Source organism: Octopus bimaculoides, chromosome 2, assembly GCF_046866305.1.
Source record: "Octopus bimaculoides isolate indiv1 chromosome 2, ASM4686630v1, whole genome shotgun sequence".
NCBI lineage: Eukaryota > Metazoa > Mollusca > Cephalopoda > Octopoda > Octopodidae > Octopus > Octopus bimaculoides.
Genome location: NC_142929.1, coordinates 121,707,277 through 121,729,548, shown reverse-complemented (window position 1 = coordinate 121,729,548; position 22,272 = coordinate 121,707,277). Strand labels below are relative to the sequence as shown.

At 35.7% G+C, this 22,272-nt stretch overlaps 1 protein-coding gene across 1 annotated transcript in view; it reads right to left on the bottom strand.

Moving 5' to 3' along the window:
- The window catches only part of LOC106876284 (uncharacterized), a 124,715-nt gene that overhangs the window by 26,659 nt on the left and 75,784 nt on the right, over positions 1-22,272 (bottom strand). Inside the window, exons 6-15 of the mRNA XM_052965552.2 lie at positions 20,214-20,285; positions 18,507-18,578; positions 15,150-15,221; positions 14,612-14,683; positions 12,471-12,542; positions 11,300-11,371; positions 9,718-9,789; positions 6,883-6,954; positions 4,621-4,692; positions 2,939-3,010 (exon numbers count right to left, since the gene is read on the bottom strand). Of these exons, the coding sequence (XP_052821512.1) occupies positions 2,939-3,010; positions 4,621-4,692; positions 6,883-6,954; positions 9,718-9,789; positions 11,300-11,371; positions 12,471-12,542; positions 14,612-14,683; positions 15,150-15,221; positions 18,507-18,578; positions 20,214-20,285 (720 nt within the window). The remainder of the gene's footprint in view (positions 1-2,938; positions 3,011-4,620; positions 4,693-6,882; positions 6,955-9,717; positions 9,790-11,299; positions 11,372-12,470; positions 12,543-14,611; positions 14,684-15,149; positions 15,222-18,506; positions 18,579-20,213; positions 20,286-22,272) is intronic.

The following is a 22,272-nucleotide window of genomic DNA, read 5'->3' as shown; positions in this document are numbered from 1 at the left end:
ACCAGGAGGGCAAGGCAATTTTCCTATGCCTAGTGGCTGTAGCGAAAGAGGTGATATGGTGGACCCATTTGAAAGGGTTAAAGACAGACACTTTCCTCTTTGGCCAAGGCCTCATCAACTTTTTCAAGTTCCACTTGAAAAGGAAGATGAGAGTAGAGAGGGAAGTGCTGTCTCATAGCAAATTCGTTGAAAGATGGGTGACTGTTGGAAAAATGGCCAGTATAAACGGACCAATTCTGAGAATACACCTGTAGAAAAAAAAAAAGGTAATGTAAAAGGAGAAAGGGCTCTATACCCCTTTCTTACTTTTTTCTGACCAGGCTCCCGTGGTTTTATGGGTTTTTCCACGTGTAACCTTTCCTTTTTCGAAGCGCCTCCCCCTTTGGGAGTTCTACTTATTTATTTATCTATTTATTTATTATATCTTTCTCCGTTTTCTTCCTCTGTTTAGACGAACTTTCCTACCTTTTCGGACAAAACCTTTTGTAACCTTCGTCCTGTCTTTGTCCTTATATGTTTTTAATTGATATTAGCCCTTGTGGCCAATAAAACGAATTAATTATTATTATTATTATTATTATTATTATTATTATTATTATTATTATTATTATTACTTTTATTATTATTATTATTATTATTATTATTATTGCTGTTGTTGTTGTTGTTGCTGTTGTTGATGTTGTTGTTGTTGTTTTCTATCATTAATTAAAAATAGAACAGGGTGAATTGGTTCTTTTCAAGGCCAAGATCAGCACTCTCACTGATCACTACTAGTAGTAAACACATTGACCTCTGCTGACCACAAGGGTGTAAGGCCTCTTTTGTCTCCTTATCGCACAGGAATGTCCATTGCTGATCTCCTCGCCATCTGCCGAATCTATTTACATACCTGTGGTATTTGGTCTATTCAAAAGGCTGCTCCTCTACCTCCTACTTACTATTCCCTTCAACCCTCACATATTAATGATTACCTCAAGTATAAGACAAAAGTTGAACTAAGCAACATTTAATAATACCACACAGTAGTAGTAGCAAAGGTGGCAGATTTAAATAAATAATGGCTATACTGTCACCATGGCTACAAAGGTTAGCCACAACTATACAGATCAAAGCACAATTAGTGGTAACTAATGATGAGCAATGCTTTAATAGCAAGATTAAAGTAACATAACGGCAGAGTCGACAGTAGTGTCAGAGACAACAACCGTTTCTACATCTGTCACAATACAGGGTTCAATACTAATAATTTTAATGTACACAACTCTGTCTAACGAAACACAAAGGAAAACTACAACAGTACATCAAATCGCTTGTCCTATGATTAATCTGGAAGCACGTCCCTCAGGAGAGAGCCAACCTAGTGTTGAAAAGTCATCCACTGGCACAAACGCTTCTCTGAATACAAACCTGGATGGTCACTTGAACGGGAACTGCCCCAACTCAAGCCCTTGAAGTCTACCACCACACCTACCACAGAAAGAAAAATGCAAGACGATCAAATGAACCTGAGAAGAGTATACAGAATTAATATGCGCCTATTTCTATGCATTAGGAAGGCCATCTGAAGAGAAACACACTAAAATATGGCGAACACGAAATCAAGACAGCAAACTGTATTTGGACAAAAACAAGTTAGCAAATGTTAGGAGGGATATCCTCAGAAATAAAAGACTCACAGATAGTGAAATAACTGCAATCAAGTGCGCAGTGGAAAATGACCTAAATATAAGACAACAAAGAAATGAAGAACCAGACGAAGAGAGCAACTCTACACAAGTCTCAATTGAAAGACTGCAATCTGACCGGAGCACGCAAACGTCTGGAGAAATAAATTGTAACGAACCTGATAAAGATAGCGGGGAAAGTGGTAGAGAAACAATATTTGAAGACAACACACTTACTGAGGAACACTGAGAGTCTATGATAGAACTGAAGCAGAAAATCCTGAATAAGCTTGCATTTGTAAGATACACTGATATGCATGATACAGAGCCACTTCATAAGCTTTCAAATACAATCCAAAATAGAAAAAAAATTAAACTAACTATATAACAAAGGAAACTATACAAGAACTAAAACCAGATCTCACTGAATTAAATGAAATTATTTACGCAGCTGCTAAGAAAATTGAAACCAGTTGTATGCCCTGCAAAAACAAAGAAATACTAACCTGAGAAGAATTCCAAACTGGAAAAGAGATTGAAATAATGAGAGGTGAAATATCAATATTATATGAACTAATCTGTAGAAACAATGTAAAAAGACAGAAAAGGAAGTAAGATGAAGAGAAAATATAGATTCTCGCCAAGAGAAGAACTGCTTTCAGCAAAAGAAACACTGCAACAAAAAGTCCAAGCAAAAGATTTTCTCATTGAAATCGAAAATGTCGCATCTCAAGGCGGTTACAATACCAGTGATTGTAGGAACACTAGGAATGATATATGAAGAAATGAACTGGAAATTATCTGAAAATGATCTCTGTCTTACCATTCCGGCAAGATGAGAGAAAGATTGTTAGACGTATTGAGGAAAGCACTGTCGCTGTGAGAACGTTTACCATCCAAGTAATTTATCTTTTATAAATGACTTCATTTGATTTTGTAAATAAACAATCTGGTGTGTTTATTTTCATAGCTTATCAGTATTTACAGGGAGTTTCTTTACCTTAGGTGTCGGGAAGACTCTCGGCAAGAAATGGTAACAAAGTTGAAAGAAGAAAAGCTCAATAATAATAATCATAACCGTGAGTATACCATAATTTCTCTATATCTCTGATAATTTTCCCAGTCCTGACGAATGAAAGGCATGGGTTAAACAGTCCAAAAAGAAAAATATTAAGAAATACCAATAATTTTATATCAATAAAATGAATGCATCTGAAGAATTGTATCTGAATATAATGAACTGAAATTGTTGCCAGTTAAATTCTAGTACTTACATGAACTTCAAATTTATGAGACCTTTCAATGTATTCGGAGGCATCGTTCTGAAGGGATTGTCTGCCAGATAGCTGTATTGATATTGAAATACCGCATTAAAAAAAATGTATTGATTTGTAACATTGGTACATCGTCACATATTTGAACAGATGAAAGCATAAATTTGCGCTCAGTTTATCATTAGGTTACTCTGGCTGTGCAGTGATGTGTGAAAATTGCTGTAGGTTTTAAATCGCGAGCTGTCTTGATACTTTTCCAGAAACACGAGCATTAGGTACTTGACCGAACTATTACATCCTCATGCGTCGAAACGTACAAGGGCACACACACACACACACACACACACACACACACACACACACACACACACACACACACACACACACACACACACACACTATTTACTAAGTACGGCAAATTTAAATCTACTTTTCCCTGTGTGGATTTTTTTTCAAATGCTTGCATTTTAACGTCATTTGTTTGTATATAAAGGTATTTTCTTTATTTATTTCACAGGGAAAATAGTTTAATCGTGGAAATAGTTGTGAACGCAAGTCAGTATAACCTAACCTTAGTTTTTCAGAAAAATGACCTCTTTACTTCAATAATTACACAGTCATAAAATTTAACTTTTTTCAAACAATTATCAGTTTAGACCTGCCATTGGTGTTTGTACAAAGTTATACCCTATAATACAATAATTCTCAACCATTTATTATGAACTTCCTTTGATTCCTATTTTACTCTACTGGACCCTCAGAGGCATTTAGTGTTTAAAAAATAATCATATATTTTTATAATTAAATATTAGTATTAAAAAAATTGTTAAAATATTTTGTGTATAGCCAATTTATTGCTCATAAATTTTAACAACAAAATATTACATAGATCCCCAAGGGACAGTTGGCTCCCAGTTGAGAACCACTGCTATAATGTAACTTTCCTATTAAAGTAAATCAATCGAGTGCAATCTTGGATGTTTTACGGAATGTTACAAGTCATTCATACTTACATTTTAAAAATAACTTTCTATAATTTCTACTTCTTTAAATTACTTTTCAAAGGCATATATTGCCCGAACTCCAACACCTTCATTCAATGTTAATACACTTTTATATAAACTGAAAACAATTTTTCCCCATTCCGCACTCCTGAATAGTTCACTCCAGAGAGAAATTCTGTGTAGGAGGCCAACTTTTTCTTACAGTAGACATATCTATCCATTCTATCTAGCGTATTATAATCCAGTTTCACATTTTGTTTGAACTACGTAAAATATATTTAAATATATTTTACAACACTTTCATTACTATATGTTTATGTATAAGAATATGTTTGAATATATTTATATATACGTATGTATATATGCATATATACATGTATGCGTGTTTCAAAGTACCGACTAACTGTCGATTTTTAAAATATATTTTCGGTAATTAAATATCTCGCGTAGATGAACTAGATGTGTGTTTGTTTGTGTGTCTGTGTTTGTGTGTAGTTGTGTGTGCACGCGCGCGTGTGTATACGTATGAATGCATGTATGCATGTATGTATATATTTATATATGTATATGAATACACACGTACACACAGAGTAAGCATGATGAAATTTGTGCAGACCTGTAGTAGCCATAGAAAACTACTTAACAGGGTGTATAAAATAATTGTAAATGGTTACGTACAGTGAAATTAGGTTTTCAACATACATAAAGGATTTCTCTTCAATGTGTTCAATTTGATTTTCTTCCAAATTCCTGCAGCAAGGAAAGAAATATAAAGCAATGTTGGCTACAACCTTTACAACAAAGAATTTAAAAGCATTCGTGACAGCATGAAGCCGTGCAGCATTATAGAGATTAGAAAGAATTTGGCAACTACGTTGGCTCTGAAGGATGTGTCGCTTTTGTAACAGAATAACTAACCGTGTTGGTGATAGAAACAAGATATACTGATTTGTTATTGTTTAGCCACGGGTCAGTTTTAATTATGAAGAGTTATGATTGAATGCGTTCCTGTAGCGAACATTCTTTCTTTTATCAGATATATATCTGGAACTGTATTTTTCTACGTTTAGCTTTTATATAATAATGCTAACTTAGGGGGATTTCTCTGGAATTACTAGCTGGACGAGCGACTACAGAAATAAACCTCCATTTTGACTTGTATGTGTGTGTGTGTGCGCGTGTGTGCATGTGTTTTGTGTTCCTGTGAGTGTATGTATGTGTGTGTGTGTGTGTGTGTGCGTGCGTGTATGAATGCAGAGGGGAGTCATACGACAAAACGACGAACTGCAAATATTTAGTGTATTACTGAACTTGATATAGGGTAGATTAATGGATGAGAGAGGAAATTAGTATGTAATTAGGACTGATCAAATTAAGGTGACTGTTTCTATGGTGTCCCAGATCTAAGGAGGGCTTTAACTCATACATTCTAGCTGATCAAGCAGTCATTAGTTTTGTGATACTCCTATAAGATGCAGTGGAAGAAACATTGGAAATTACATGTAGTATTCCTTTTTGCAGCACAATAAAAAGATAAGGATTATTGAAGCTTTCATCACCAATGATGCCATTGTAACATCGATAGTACCAAAAGGTTTTATTAGTATTTACGTTAATGTGATATGGTATATGGTAGAAATGATATGACAAAGAGTAGTTTGTTTTCGATAACAGAATAGATGTTAGCGATAATGAACACTGGAAATTTGTAATCATATTTTTAGGAGCTAGATGATTGTTGATTTCGTATACCGGTATATTGCCCCATATATAGAGGGCAGCGTATAGTCAATGACATTGAACCACAGTATATTACTAATGCTTAATTTATCAATTCAAAGGGATGAACAACAAGGTTAATTGATGGAAAGGTAAAGGTGTGAAACTAAATAATGATTTCTAAACATGTATATTGTGCTATGCACCTTGGATCAGATCATTGACATTGATAATTTTATATATTCTGTTAATACTAATGGTAAATTATGGAGGGGGTCGTGGTAAAGTCTATCTGGCGGAATTTGAAACTGCAAACCATTTCGTCCAGAAATTTATAAATTCTGCTTAAACTGTAAGCTCTTAGTTAGAAATGTGAAAAGCTGCAAAGTAATAAAGTATAGAAAAATATGACATATAAAGTAGAATAAGATAGAGGTAAAAACCAGATCATTTTAACGCCACGTTATAGTTAATTCGCTTCACTTATGCCATTATTACCCTCGATAAATGTATAAAAATCACAGTCTTATTTTCGCTTCCTCCACAAATTCATGGCTTTGTGCTAAATACTCAAAAGCCTCCTATACTATGGTTGCTGTTAAGATACACGGTTTTATAAATGTAAATGAAGCCAACCCAAAATGATAAAACAAATATTCACTCGTTTATTACTGTTGTTCTCGCTTACAATTAAATTGTTTTTGTTGCTGCTTACGGTTAGATCCTTTCTGATTTGCAAATCTTATCAGCAAAAGCATTTCAACTGCAAGTATCACGTCTTTTTCCTATGAGCCATGATCTCATTATTTAATGTGTTCTTTTCTAACATGTAGAAAGTGGTCTGAGGGAAATTGTCACCAGACGGAGCAAGTATGCAGGGACCCACTTCTTGGTTCCTTTAGAAGTATGTGAATTGCGTTGCTGAAAGCTGTTTCTTTACGTTTTGCTTCCTGGCCAGCGTCCATGATAAGACACAAAATAAGGGCATCTGAGACTGGTCTTTATTCCTAGGCACAGTCAATGATAAGTAGAAAGATAAAATAGGTATCTATATAACGTCTTTTGTACTTCTAGTATTTGGCAAAGGAATAGGGTTGCCTTGACATTCAGGTTTTCTCAAGGATATTAGCGGCAATATAAACAAAATGAAATGGTTTCAACTAAGAATTAAAGGCACTTCATTTCTGTGCAGTATAATGATGTTTATGTTTTGGTACTTACAGATATTGGATGGATTTTAATCCAGCGAACATTCCGTTAACCAATTTAGTAAATCTGTTTTGTCGCAATATTCTGTAGAAGTGAAGAAAAAATATTCACTAATGAATTAAAAACATTTAAAAACATTTCAGTTATCAATAAAGCACCTGAAACTCTACTTAGTTGTTCTACTTGAAAGAAATAGTAGCCAAATGTTCCTCAGTTCATGCCCTACTATATTTAAAAGAGAAGAACACACTGGGCAATATACTCCTAGCTATATAATAAGATGGGTTGGTCATAACTGAAATACATTTGATCATAGGACTGCTCGATCAAGGCTAAATAACAACAATAACAATACACCGTTGAGAAGGAACAATGCTCTAAATCTTTCGATCTTACTATAAATGTCAGGACTTAGTATCTCTGGTGATCTTTCATGGTGATCATACACCTACAGCACAGTTATAAACAATACATGCAATGCTTTATATTGCCTGCACTATAATATGACTGTCGATTGTCAGCTGTATATAAATAGGTTTCCATGACTTCACGAAACGTAAATAAACACACAAAAGAAAATTTCTAAATATGTGTATTGAAAATTTTTTAAATGACACAAACAGTGCAAACAATATCTGGAAAAGATAAACACAGTTTTATTTTGGAGACATGTGTATGCTGTTAGGAAAATAGATGTTAATTACTGTCATTATTATTGTTGAAGACTGCTGAGAAACACAGCGGCGGCAAAATATCTACGTGAAAAATAATACGAGTGGGAAAATCTATGCATAAAACCGCGAATAAAAATAACAAACAAAAACAGAATGTCGAGAGTTAGAGATAATAGCAATTTGATAATAAAAGTAAATCGTGGCAAATGATAAAAGTATAATGATAACAGTATTAAATGAGAAAATATGAATAGCAATTTATTGTAGATAGTAATATATAGGAAGTGGTAATTGGAATTTACCGAAAGCAGTTACGAATAATTCATGGTAACTGTAATTTATTGATTAGAGTAACAAAAAGTAAATGTTAATTGTGATTTACTGATAATAGCAATCCTTTCTAATTTTGGCATAAGGCCGAGCCAACAATTCTGACAGGAGGGATAAGTCGATTATATCGACCCTAGTGCTCAAATAGTACCTTTGTTTTTTGATTCCGGAAGGATGAAAAGCAAAGTCGACCTCGGTGGAATTTGAACTCAGAACAGAGGAACTGGAAAAAAAGCCGGTAAGCATTTTAGCCGGCGTGCTAATAACTCTGCCAGAACGTCGCTTTATTAATATCGATAATAATGATAATGACAGTTTAATGATTATAGTAATCGAAGAAAAACGATAAAAAATTGCAGTAATGAAAACAGATAATATAAATAAATGGATTTGTTCTATTAATATACCTTCTAGTCGTATGTTAATTATAGTTGTGATGAAATTAATAGCTCCAAGAATTTTTGAAATACCTGCTAAATGGAGTGAAAAAATAGCCAAGTCAACAGAAGAGCCTACGTAAGCTAAATTGTTTTGAAAGGAGAGGCTAAATAGTTCCTCCGGTTCCTACACCTCTTTCTACTGAAGCTGATGATAATAATAGGCTTAGAGAAGGAGCTAAGAGTCAAAAACTCATATTATTTATTTGTGGGAATGCCATGTGTGGAGCTCCTAATATTAGAGGTACTAATCAATTTCCAAATCCTCCGATTATAACAGGGATAATGTTAATTGAAAGATAATTAAATGAATGGTAAGTAGTAATAGAAATTCAGTGATAAAACTAAATTTTGATGAATGTAAAAACAAATTTAGGCGGGGTGAGTGAAGTATTGGCAAAAATTAACACTTCCTTCTCCAAGCCTAGATTCGAAACCGAATCTAAGAATTCTCGGTCGTCCAAACCACCACAGTCAACAGGCGCGAATACAGGTTTTCTTTGTCCTGTCAAAAAGTGATTGATGATCTCCCTTTAACCTTCGACCTCATAGATGTCAAGCGAAGTTCAAATGGACAGGAGCTGACCTATTTAGGTACAAACTCTGCTGCAGTATGTCTGTCCTTCTAGCTGCCACGATTCTTATAAATAGAGTGGTCAACAACACACCAGGACAGACACAGACAGACGGAGACTGTGATGCTCGCAGACTGAACCAGTGCTCTGCTACTATCAGACAGAAATCTTTTGCCGTGCCCTTCAAGATGAAAGAACGAACAAACACACACACACACACACGAACATATGCAGTCTTCAGGTCAGCAGAGTTTGTACCTAAATAGGTCAGCTCCTGTCCATTTGAACTTCGCTTGACATCTATGAGGTCGAAGGTTAAAGGGAGATCATCAATCACTTTTTAACAGGACAAAGAAAACCTGTATTCGCGCCTGTTGATTGTGGTGGTTTGGACGACCGAGAATTCTTAGATTCGGTTTCGAATCTAGGCTTGGAGAAGGAAGTGTTAATTTTTACATATTTATGAAATTTATGCTAGTCATTCAGTAATGTAAACGAAACGGTTTAAAGTGGCAACCACTACCATCCAACAACTAACAGCCTTCTATTTCTCTTTTTCATCACTGTCGTCGTCGTTGTTACCGTCGTCATTATCCTAATCCTCATCCTCATCAGTTGCTGTACAAACAATAACTACACCAATAACAATAATAATGATACCCAAAATAATAACAACAACAACAACAGTAATAAGTATAATGTCAGCAAAGATATCAAAATAATAGCTATTTATAAAATAATGAATAAAATATCTACATCAATAACAACCATAACAGTACAAAGTTCATCAACCTGAAGAACGTAAGAAACGGTCAAAGAGTGATTGCTTACAGATTTTGTAGCTGAGTCAACGCGTCGAAGGAATTTGGTTCGATGGAGCTAATCTTGTTGTTAATCAAATATCTGGAAAATAGAGTAGAATATTCAATAGAAAACATGATATCCAGAGAATATACTGCGTAATGTAATATTTGTTTATAGAATTACGTATATTTCAATGAAATCAATTCACAACATAGTTTCTCTGATATAAGTTTCAGTGTCGCAGACATCGTTGTAGCAATAAACGAAACGAAATATTATTCTGCAGTAGGCCATGATAGATACTCTGCTAGTATTCCGAAGGAATGCGAACACTAACTTACATCTCCTCTTATCAAACAATGGAGAAAATCTTTAAACTCGGGTGATAAACCCAAATAGTTCTTATCTTAATCTGCTATCCCAGTTTTCGAAAAAGGAAACAGTTTATTTGCAGTTAACTATCTTCCAATCTCACTCACTTCCCAACCATCAGAGTATTTGAAAGGATGGTAAGATAAAAAATAATTACTTTCCTAGAGGGTAACATCCTCCTAAATTCCAAGCAGCATAGCTTTCGCTGCGGCAGTGAATGCCTAACGTATCACGTCGAGGACATCCTTAGAATTTTGGAGGGCGGTTCAAGAAGAGTCGGCCACAACGTCCTACAACAAAAGCTATCCTACACTGAAGCCAGTAGAAAATTGTTGCACTGGATCAGGTATTTCCAGGTGAATAGAAACCATCTTATTGTGATCGATGGAATCCACTCAAGCCTACTATCAGTCCCCAAGGGTCTATGTTAGACCCACTTATCTTCATAGTCTATGTAACCAAAAAATCCAAACTATAATATATTTATATGCAATAGTATAATAAAATATAAAGTATATTATATATGTAAAATATATATTTATTTAAGTAATATACTATAATTTAATACGGTGTAATACAACATAAAAGATACATAATGTAGTCTATTATAACATATATATAATTTAAAAAATAATGTATATAATTTCGCTTTTGTATTTCGCCTGCAAGATATAAGTGAAGAAATCTAAATTTTACATAATGTGAAATAATTTTTAATTGATATTTATTTACTTATTATAAGAAAATTTATATGATATTTTGTATGATCTTTCTCTCTCTCTCTCGCTCTTTGTCTATCTATCTATCTATCTATCTATCTATCTATCGATCTATCTATCTATCTATCTATATTCAGTGTGTATATGCATAATATAATAATTATACAACACATTAAAATTATAGCATTATTACATTTACATAATATAACATGATATTCATAAAATGCACTATAAATTAAAAGGAGCGAGAAAAACATTTGAAATAAAATATGATAAAAAATTGAAAAATTAAAGCATATGATAAATTAACTTCCTCGTCGATTTACAAGAACGATTGTTGTAATCGTTCGTTCAAGAAAATTATATTAATGTGTATTCCGGTTTTTAGAATGGGCATACCGATAGCATATGATAATATTCTAAGAGTAGCTGTTTGAAATGTTCGCTCATTACACAATAAACCGGTCATTTAATGTATATGCAATGAGTATAAATTTACAAGGCATCAACAAACTTACAGTTCACCAAGATTTGTCAGTTTCTCAAAGTAGTGCCGTTTGATGACCGTTAGCATGTTATTGTCGAGAAATCTGTAAAAAAGACGCAGGAAATGTTAGAAAACTGTGCTCTTGTTATTGGTAAGTAATAAGACAAAACAGTAGTTCATACTCTTCGTTCTCTCCATATTTTTAATTGGATTGGGACGCAAGGAAAGAGTTGAGTACAGATTATTTACACATCTCTGAAATCTGTGATATTAAAACGGGTAATGTTTCTTTTGACATGGTGCAAATCAAAGGCTGCACAAAAACAAAAAAAAACCAAAACTTATGCAGGGCGGGAAATCCAGAGGGTTGGCAATCTGAAGAGGAAATGGTTGGCGGTGTGGGCACAATGTGAGTGATGAGAGAAGAAGAGACGAGTGAAGTGGAAGAATCCGATTAGAGGTGAAACAAAACCAGGCAATTACAAAGAGCCATTATAGTTATGCAAAGAGAATGGGTACAACACGTCTTATGGTCAGAAGTTGGGCCGTATTTACTAGTGACTTCAGGCAAATCAATCGGCAAGTCTTTGGATGTGGGATCAAGGGAGTTTGTGTGCGAAGCTAAAGCACTGTTCCAGATCTAGGGGCAGTACTCTATTGTTGGTCACATCTGAGTTTTGCAGTAGTTATATGCATATGTAGGAACAGAAGTATTTTCTGGCAGGCGAGCACTTGTGATACTGCCTACCCTTGTGATACAACCTGGACTTGTGATACAGCCTACACTATCTTTAGAGTTTCTACCTCTCATCAGGTTTACATTTGATATAAATTAAATCCTTTTTCAGCAAAGAGAAAGAAGTGAAAAATATTGATCTCGAGGTGATGAAATGTAAAATTGATCTTAATTCTAGAACGAACCCTGAAAAAAATTTTATCTGACACTTTGACAATTGCGGGAATTCTTTAATTTCAGTCATTAGTATTAACAATTGATATCTCAAGAGAATAAACAAGGAAAGCAACAAACAATGTGAAAAAAAAAAAAATGATACGTTCGGTAACATAGTTCATGTTACAAATACCGAAAAGAAAAGATGAAATTGTCATACTTAGACTGTCTTTGATCATAGATTGGCTCGAAAAGTTGCAATAAATGAAAAAAATGTGTAAATAAATACACTGTGAAAATTGTTACATACAGCTGTACGAGACTACTGGTGCCGTAGAAGGCGGCTGGTTCTATTGTTTTAATTCGGTTTCTTCGTAGAGATCTATGAGAGAGAGAGAGAAAGAGAGAGAGAAGAGAAATAAAAATAGAAAACAAATAAAACTAACAGAAATTTAATTCATTCTGATAAAAGAAATCACATAAGAAAAGGACAAATTGTTAATATATCTTCTATTACTGGTTAACAAGTGTGACTCATTGCACAAGGAATCTTTCTGAGATGCTGAGTTTGAATATATGATGTAGATTGATTGAGCGCACTGTGAGATATATAAACGCATTTGAATATTGATTATGTGATACGAGCAGTTCTTTGACTTATGTCACTTGTTTCACTGGTACTTAATTTATTGACCCCGAATGGATGAAAGGAAAGTCGACCTCGGGCGAATTTAAACTCAGAACATAAAGACAGACGAAATGCCGCTAAGCATTTTGCCCGGCGTGCAAACGATTCTACCAGCTCGCCAGGGACAGCAAGTATTATCAGGAGGGTTTTAAGCACTCGGAAGACAGCTAAAAACTTGTGGATACCTAAGGTTACAGGTAGTAACTCGCTACCCACATAAATTCTACCAGGAATAAGACCGAACCTGAACCAAACTAAAATAATAATGATAATAATCCTTTCTACTATAGGCACAAGGCCTGAAATTTGGGGGTGGTGGATAGTCGATTACATTAACCCCCAGTACTCAACTGGTACTTAATTTATCGATCCCGAAAGGGTGAAAAGTAAAGTCGATCTCGGCGGAATTTGAACGCAAAAGGTAGTAACGGGTGCAATACCGCTAAGCATTTCGTCCAGTGCGCTAATTCTGCCAGCTCGTCACCTTACTACTACTACTACTACTACTACTACTACTACTACTACTACTACTACTGATTTATTTGCTACCAGGGCGAAGGATGAGGGGGGGGGCAATATAAAGACAAACTCAACGTGTGGGAGTTTACATATAATGGAATGATAAAGAAGAAGTATACACAATATACATTAAAAGAAGGAAACTATACATAGTATATAGCACTAAGAAAATAAAAAAGGAATAGTGATGGGGTCCTCCTGATACAGGAGGATCCCTAGGAATGATCGAGAACCCCGCAATCCAAGAACACCCTGAATACTAGGGACAAGTGCCCTTTCCAACTCATTTCCTCCAACTCACAGGTCTACACTGAGAGTGGTACCATCCGCTCTTGCCATTTTCGTAACTTCCACTCACCTTTTCATAAATTCATTCGAGGACAGCAGCTCCCTCTCCACCTCACTTTCCTTTTCAAGTGAAACTTGAAAAAGTTGATGAGGGCTTTACCAAGGAGGAATGTTTCTGTTCTCATTCCTTTCAACCTCGTCCACCAGACAACCTCTTTCGTCACAGCTACCAGACAAAGGAATGGAGGCCGGGCAACTATCATTATGGACTCGGACGACAGACGGAACCGACCCACACATGACGGCAGCTGTTCGATATAACTCTACAAGTCAGCAATTCTCGGACACTGAACGAGTGCATACAAAACGGTTTCGTCGCTCTACGCGCACCTGGGACAAGCCTGTCTGACAGCACATCTGTGCCTGCAGAGTTTATCTCGAATCGGTAGCGTCCCCCAGTAGCACTGTTAAGCCAAATACTACTGGAAATTATCCATGTTCTTGGATTACCTCGCCTGGCAGCACTTCCATGCCTGTAGACCTATCAGGCTGTTCATTGGCATAGTCTAGCCTCTCCGGTTACAGAACAGCAAGCCTACCGATTTATTCAGATTTATCTTAGCTCTTGCCATCGCCTCGTATTCCTTTAAAATGGAATTGACTCTGAACTTCTGCAGTGTCTGACACCATTACTGTGATATCATCTGCATATGCCGACACAGCTCTTCCGGATTCCTGTCAGAAGGGAATACCTCACAAGGGTTCTAGCTGCTGATTTCTAATTAGATGGATGTCTGTATCCATCTATCCATCCACGGCTGGATGGCTGAATGAATGGATGAATGATTTGCCTTCTACGTATTCACGCATATCAAGGTGGAGCTCCAAGAAGACCGTAGTCTAAAAAGAGAAAAAAGTAAAAGAATAATAAAGAAGATCTACAAAGGTTTACTCACAGTTTTATCAATTTACTCAAGTGATCGAATGTTTTTGCAGGTATTTCGGTCAACCAATTCTGGTCCAGGTATCTGAAAGATAGAATATATTATGTAACACACTCAAAACAGAGAGAACAAGGTTAAAAACTAGGTTTCTCCGGAGCTCACAACTATAGTATTTCACAAGGATTTATAAAATTCAAGGACTAGTATTATATTGATGTTTGGTTAATTGCGCGAATACTTTTATTTCTAAAATAAGTATCACTTCGGGACTGAGGAAAAATAAATAAATACTCTACTTTTAATTCTGCGATTACTAAGATACTGTTTATTGTTCAATGTGATTAAATAACAAAAGAACTGGAATACTATGTTTGGCAGACTGCTCAGATTTCCAACATAAAATGATATAAGCTACCATAAACTCTAATTTGTGATAAAAATTACAACTGGTTCACTGTCAGAGACACAGTTGCTCTTTTCTGTCTTAGACAAGAGCTTCTAATGTCTAAATGTATTTTTATGTAGCAACGGAAGTAAGAAAAATACTTACAAATATTTCAGGGAATTATTCTTGGGAAACAAATTAGGGACTAGTTCTTCCAGTCGGTTCAGTTTAAGCGAGCTGATCAATGAGAGACGATAGTGGAATGAGGTTTAGTAAACACAAAATATTTTAATTCATGTTTTAGAAATAGGGAGTTTATAGTTAATATAAAACTGTGAACGTGAATAAATAATAGCGTTTAAGAAAGTCATTACAATACATACAAGGAAATAAAGGGTGTAAATAGAGCAAAACCAAAACAGAAGTAGAACAATATTCTTTTATTCTTTTACTTGTTTCAGTCCTTAGACTGCGGCCATGCTGGGGCACCGCCTTGAAAATTTTTAGTCGAATGTATCAACCCCAGTATTTCTTTTTTATTTTAGGTTCTGGTACTTATTCTATCGATCTCTTAGGCCGAACTGCTAGGTTACAAGGGCGTAAACACACTAACACCGGTTGTGAAGCGGTGGTGAGGTTCAAAGACACGCGCATGTACATGCACGCACGCACGCACGCACGCACGCACGCACGCACGCACGCACGCACGCACGCACGCACGCACGCACGTACACACACACACACAGACACACACACACACACACACACACACACACACACATACACACACAATTGCCATCAATCTTTCAATTGCCATCAATCAAATCTACTCACAAGGCCTTGGTCAGCCCGAGGCTATAGCAGAAGACACTTGCCCAACGTTCCACGCAGTGAGATTGAGCCCCGAACCATGTGGTTGGGAAGCAAACTACTTACCACACAGCCACGGTTGCACCTTTTTTTCGTTTTTTACCTGTATTTCAGTATTTCGTATTTTAAAATTCCTTACCAAGAAAATGGGAATCAAATAAGCTCCTTCACAGTGATAAAAATCAATAAGCAATTGTTTTACAAATGCTAAGATTAAGGAGGAAGAAAATGAATATTGGGGGGAAGATCTCTCTTAGTAAAAACACATCTTTAACTCACTTAGGAAAGCATCGCAAAGATTGGTCTTTCTCTTCAGGACCAGAAAATAATTCAGCTCCCAATAATTACTGATATTCTACAAAGCCCAAGTGGTACTCTATGCAGAATGTTGATCCACATTCGAGACAGAGCTGCTGCTGCTGCATACACAGACCTCCTAGACTGGTTCAAGAGAAATGCTAAAATTTACCCACATTCTTTAGCTCAAAGGCGTGCTGTTTCTTCTCTCTCTCTCTTTCTGCTTTTTCTATCTTTATTATAATGGTTTCGCTTACTTGAAGTTGGCGGGTCTCATGTCAACTTCTCTTAGGCATTTCCTACCTATTCGTCTCTTCTCCTGTCATCATCCGTGCCAAGATCATGGGCAAGATCTTATTCCAAATCCAGCAAATAAAAGCAAGCAAACAAACAAACAAACAAACAAACCATAAAATCCTTATACATAAAAGAAAAGAAAGAAGCACTCTTAGCGGGCATCATAGAGCAAGCTGCAAAGCCTGGAAACTTTATCCGTAAGAGTAGGGTATCAGTTGTTTAACCATTCCTAAATAGAGGCAGCCATCAACAGGTAAACATATTTATTGGCTTCAAGGGAATATATATGTTTCTCATAGATACTCGCTTGGTAAGCGAATGACGTGAAAGAGCTGAGCTACAATGGAAAATCGAATGTAGGTTTCTGAATCAGTTTAGAAGGAGTTTAGTATTTACTCTGTTAAACGAATAGTTAAATAAATAAACAAATAGATAAAACAATAGATAAATACAGTTATTAACCGCAGTCGATTTTACAGAAAAATCTATAATAGTTAATATTCTGTAGTTGTCTGCAGGCTAGACAATAAGAAATTATCTGAAGGAGACAATCGTTATATTTTCACTTCTTTGGTTACATTTTATTGAACTCTTTTTAAGTGAACGACTCCATTAAGATTCAGTTTTGAAGCATTTAGTATTCATGACATCACGTTATTTCGATTATTACTGAAACACGAGTAAGTAAATAAATTTGCGGTCCCTAGGACCATCAAATTATATTTCCTTTCTAAGTATACTTTACACACAAATCAGCATACAACAGTACACACACTCGTAGATTATCACATACATATCGCTCATGCATAGACAAAAGCGCACACAAAGTATGGATAGAATGACATAAATGTCAGCGTAGCGAATTCAATTGTAATATTATCAATTCAACTAAAGCAGCGTACTGGCAGAATCGTTAAAACTCCAGGCAAAATTCTTAGCGACATTTCACTTGTCTTTTACGTTCTGAGTTCAAATCTGAAGAAGTTGACTAGGTCTTTCATACTTTCGGGGTTTATAAAATAAGTAACAGTTCATCACTGGGGTCGATGTAATCAATAAGCCCCAAAATTTCTGGCTTTGTGCCAAAATTTGGAACCAATATTACCCATTCAACTAAGGCAGTGAAGTGGCAAAATCGTTATCACGCCAGGAAAATGCTTCGCAGCATTTCGTTCGTTTTTACGTTCCGAGTTCAAATTCTGCCGAGATCAACTTTGCTTTCATCCTTTCGGAGTCGATAAAATAAGTACCAGTTGAGCACTGGGGTCGATGTCATCGACTTACTCCTCCTCCGAAAATTTTGGCTTTGTGCCAAAGTTTGAAATCAATATTATCAATTCAACTTTGTGAGCACCAATGAAACAGCGGTAGCTGACAAACTTAGAAAAATACCGAAAATGGCGTAAACTTGTAGGAATTGAACTGTAATGATTCGATTGAATGTTTTCTTTAAACGGCTTTTGTTTTGTCTATGATCTTTCTTTGATTGAAACTTTGAAATCAGAGAAACGTTATAATTTCTGTAGGGGAACATTGTGTCTATAGAAGGGTTTTAGAAGATTTTAATGTATTCAGGTGTCGTGTGAAGTGAAGATGGTTGGCTTATAGCCAGACAATATGCAAGGGTTCGAAATTTTAGATTCTTCTCTTCTCACGAGACATGAACTTACCGAATTCGTGTGGAACGCACTTATTGAATATTTGCATTAAAGTTCATTTAAAGTATATCCAGAACATAAATATTAGATATCATAATTACTATTATGCAACGATTTCTCCATCTAAATTGTATATCTTCTGTATTTATGTATTTATATATGATGTTGTCAATATTTCCTTGTTAGTCACAAATCTTCACACGAACCCATTCAATAGTAATTAAAAATAACGTTTAGTGTCCTTCTCACTTAAATATTAATCATACATGTTAATCAATCTTGTTGAAAGATTTGTCATAAAAACCTGAGAAGTTATTTAGGAAGAATTGTAGCTGTTAGAATTTGATAGATAAGATCGATGTTTTTCCATAAGGCGAGTAAAGAGCGATTAAAAACTCACATAGTCTCCAATTCAGGGCAGTTATGGAACGCTCCCGCTTCAAGAATCCGTAAACCGTTGTCATTGAGAGAGCTGGAAAGACAATTCTGTTTCAGTCATGATTTTCAAACACACTTTCTGTTTCTTATATCATATTAATAATTTAATTTAAAAAGAAATTTATTCCCAGAACTGAAGGTGATTTTAACGACTAGGTATCTCACGAAGAAATTTGTGATTTTGTGCCAGTGTGACAAATCTTGAAAGTAAGTTACGAGCCAGTATTTCAGGATGAGTACATTTTAATTCCATGGCCTAAATAACAAGTGACAACATGTGGTTAAATCACTGCTGAGAAAAATAATAGTTTCAACATGCAGTGTATTGTATATATGAAGTAATGCATTTAAAGTATACTTGGCACGTATTGTATACCATGGTTCGAATGTCTATAGTTTCACTAATAAAGACTATCTTTAATAAAAAGGTATTGTTGAGAGAGGAAAGTAAAGACAAGAGAAGTGTATCTGAATGAATGACAAACGATGGTAGATGAGTCTCGTTTTTCAATAAACATATGTATCATGCTAAAGGAAAGAGCTAGTTCACAAACGGACCACAGAAAAATACAGCAATGAAAGAATAGCGAAGAATAACTACTTCACAAAGTAAGTACTAGAATCTCTCTCACTCTCTCTCTCTCTTTGCGTGCGTGTGTGTGTATACACGCCACTATGCGTCATAAGGTTAATTGTATGTGTTTGTAAAACATAGCAGTATATGTGCTTGCTTTGTTTGTGTGTTTGAAGAGAAAATGTTGAATGTGGGAGAAATGTGCGTCGGTAGAAGCCCGAGAAGCTTATCAAGATGCTTGCTTTTATATCGCAGAGAGACTTCAGGCGGTCTCTTAAAGATAATTATTCATCGACCCTCAAGCTTCTGATTAGCTGAAAAGCAACTATTTGCCTAGACTGCTTACGATTCGATCGTATAACCGAGTCATGTGCGTGAGACAAAAGCAAGTGAGAATGGATAATGATTGTAGAATACACAACAAGGCTATCAAGATTTGGGGGTAATAAACTTAATCCATCACTCGGTTTAGCCCACCATCTGGCTCTTGGATGCTTCCAACAGAATCTTCTCTATTGCGAGAACTCAGGTTATGTTTCCGGTCTCAACAAAACCTTTTCTCTCCCTTCGATCAATTTCAGACGCCTTCAGATGCTGTTCTCTTTTAAATCATAAAAGACCAACGCCTGTTCTGATGTCGTTTTTGACATATATGTATGTATGTATAAATATATATGTTTGTATATATAAATATAAATATATGTGTGTATATATATATATATATATATATATATATATATATATATATATATATATATATATATATATATATATATGTGTGTGTGTGTGTGTGTGTGTGTGTGTGTGTGTGTGTACGGTGTATGCGTGTGTAGTGTGTGGTGTGGTGTGGTGTGGTGCAGTGTGTGTGTGTATGTGTATGTGTGTGTACTTGTGCGCGCGTGTAGGAATGGACACTGATTCTTTAAGGGGAACAATATGATATATAATACTCAACATTTTGCCCAAATCCTTAATACTAGGGAAGTATTCGTAAGTTTTGTATAGTCAGCTGGCCGGAAGATTACTTTTACTCTGCTATGGGTTCTATATGAGTGTTACATAATTTAACGCAAATAAACAAGAAATCATACTTACAGCTCTTTCAGATTATGAAAGCTACGGAGGGCGGATTGATTCAGATATGTAATATGGTTGGCTGATAGGTCCCTGCAGAAAACAGAAAAAAGATATAGCACGTTACACGTGAGATGTAATATGTATATATGGGAGAACATAATGAACTCACTTTTGACTCCAACCTGTCCAAGGCTGATTGAATTTCTGCATACATTTTACAAAGAATATAGGAATGAAGTGTTCAACGTCAACTTCAATATAAACACAACTTAACAACATATATTATGTTTCTACACGTACATAATAACAAGTGCACTGTATTTTATTAGATTCACTTATTGTATCTTTATATTAACTGCATATGTATCGTCTGCTGATATGTAAAATAAAGTCTTACTTTTTTATCTTCTTTACAGAAAGAGTATTCTTCTATTTTTAACTTATTTATTCATTTATTTATTTATTACTTGTGTTAGCTACAAATTTCGAAAACAGAAAAACAAAATAAGTAAAGAAAAGAAAGAGAAAACAGAAAACTGTCATCGTACTTTGGTAAATTATGTTCTGGTTTTGTTATTTTTCTCAGTTTTCCTCGCCGCTAAATTCTAGCTAGATGTAGTTTGCATGTAACTGTAAAATAGCATTATTCTTACCTATTATTCTTATCTACTCTAGGCACAAGGCCAGAAATTTTGGTGGAGGAGTCGAGTCGATTAGATCGAAACCAGTACGCAACTGATGCTTAATTTACCGACCCCGAAAAGATAAAAAGTAAAGTCGACCTCGGTGGAATTTGAACTCAGAACGTAAATCCAGACGAAATGTAGCTAAGCATTTCGCCCGACGTACTAACGTTTCTGCCGCTTATTACCTTCAACAATAGCATTGTTATAATTCAGTACAGTATGGGAACTAAAACTATTACGTATACAGATATATATTTCTGCGTTTAATACACAGGATCCCAACATGACCAGAGTCAATTTACTCCATGCTGGAGCACCGCCTCGAAGTGTTTTTAGTCGGACAAATCGACCTTAGGACTTATTGTTTGTAACCCTAGTACTTACTCTATCGGTCTCTTTTGCTGAACCGCTAAGTTACGGGGACGTGCAGACACCGATATCGGTTGTCAAGCGATGATAGACACAAAAACACACATACACAAAAATAAATAAATAAATTATATATATATTTGCATATATGTATGCTCGTTCAAACAAATGGGTATATACTATTGACAAGTCACATGAAAGGCGATACGCATCTAACGTTCCTATGAGTCACTGGCACGACTATTATTCGCTACGATACAAAGGACCATGGAAAGGGCCATGGTAAGAATATCATCGCAAGAGGATTTCTGAAATCAGATGCTTCGAGAACGAAGCGGAGTGAACGACGTGATCGCAGAATCCAGAAAACACGAGTTCCCCTAAGTCGGTCATGTCACAAGATTGACAGACAACGGTGATATCCAAGAAATCTGAAAGTTCCCACGGAAGGTCTGACGGACGATGTGAAAATGATTTAGCAAAGCAATTTGGGCCAACATGAAAAAGAATGGCACAGTCACAAACTATTTGAAATCTTTACTGCGACCAGGCCAGCTGTGTATACATCCAATAGTCTGGTCAATCAGGTTGATACAGTTACTACAGCTCACACACACACACACACACACACACACACACACACACACACACACACACACACACACACACACACACACACACACACACACACATACACACACGCACGCAACCACGCGCGCACACTCATACACACATACAGACACAGAGACAGGCACAGATACACACACACCGACACAGGAACAGACACACATATACGCGCATATATACGTATATATATATATTATAGTCCTGGAAGGGTAGAAAGACTGGGTATTTATATTTCTACACCATTATCACTTCCCCATTCTCTTAATTTCAGATATTATTTCTTCATTGTTCGACTCACTTGACCATTGTTTGGTTGCTGGCTAGGAAGTGGTTCTATTATTAGTCCAGATCATCATTTATATCTTGTTTTACCTCTATCTCTTCTTCCTATTTTG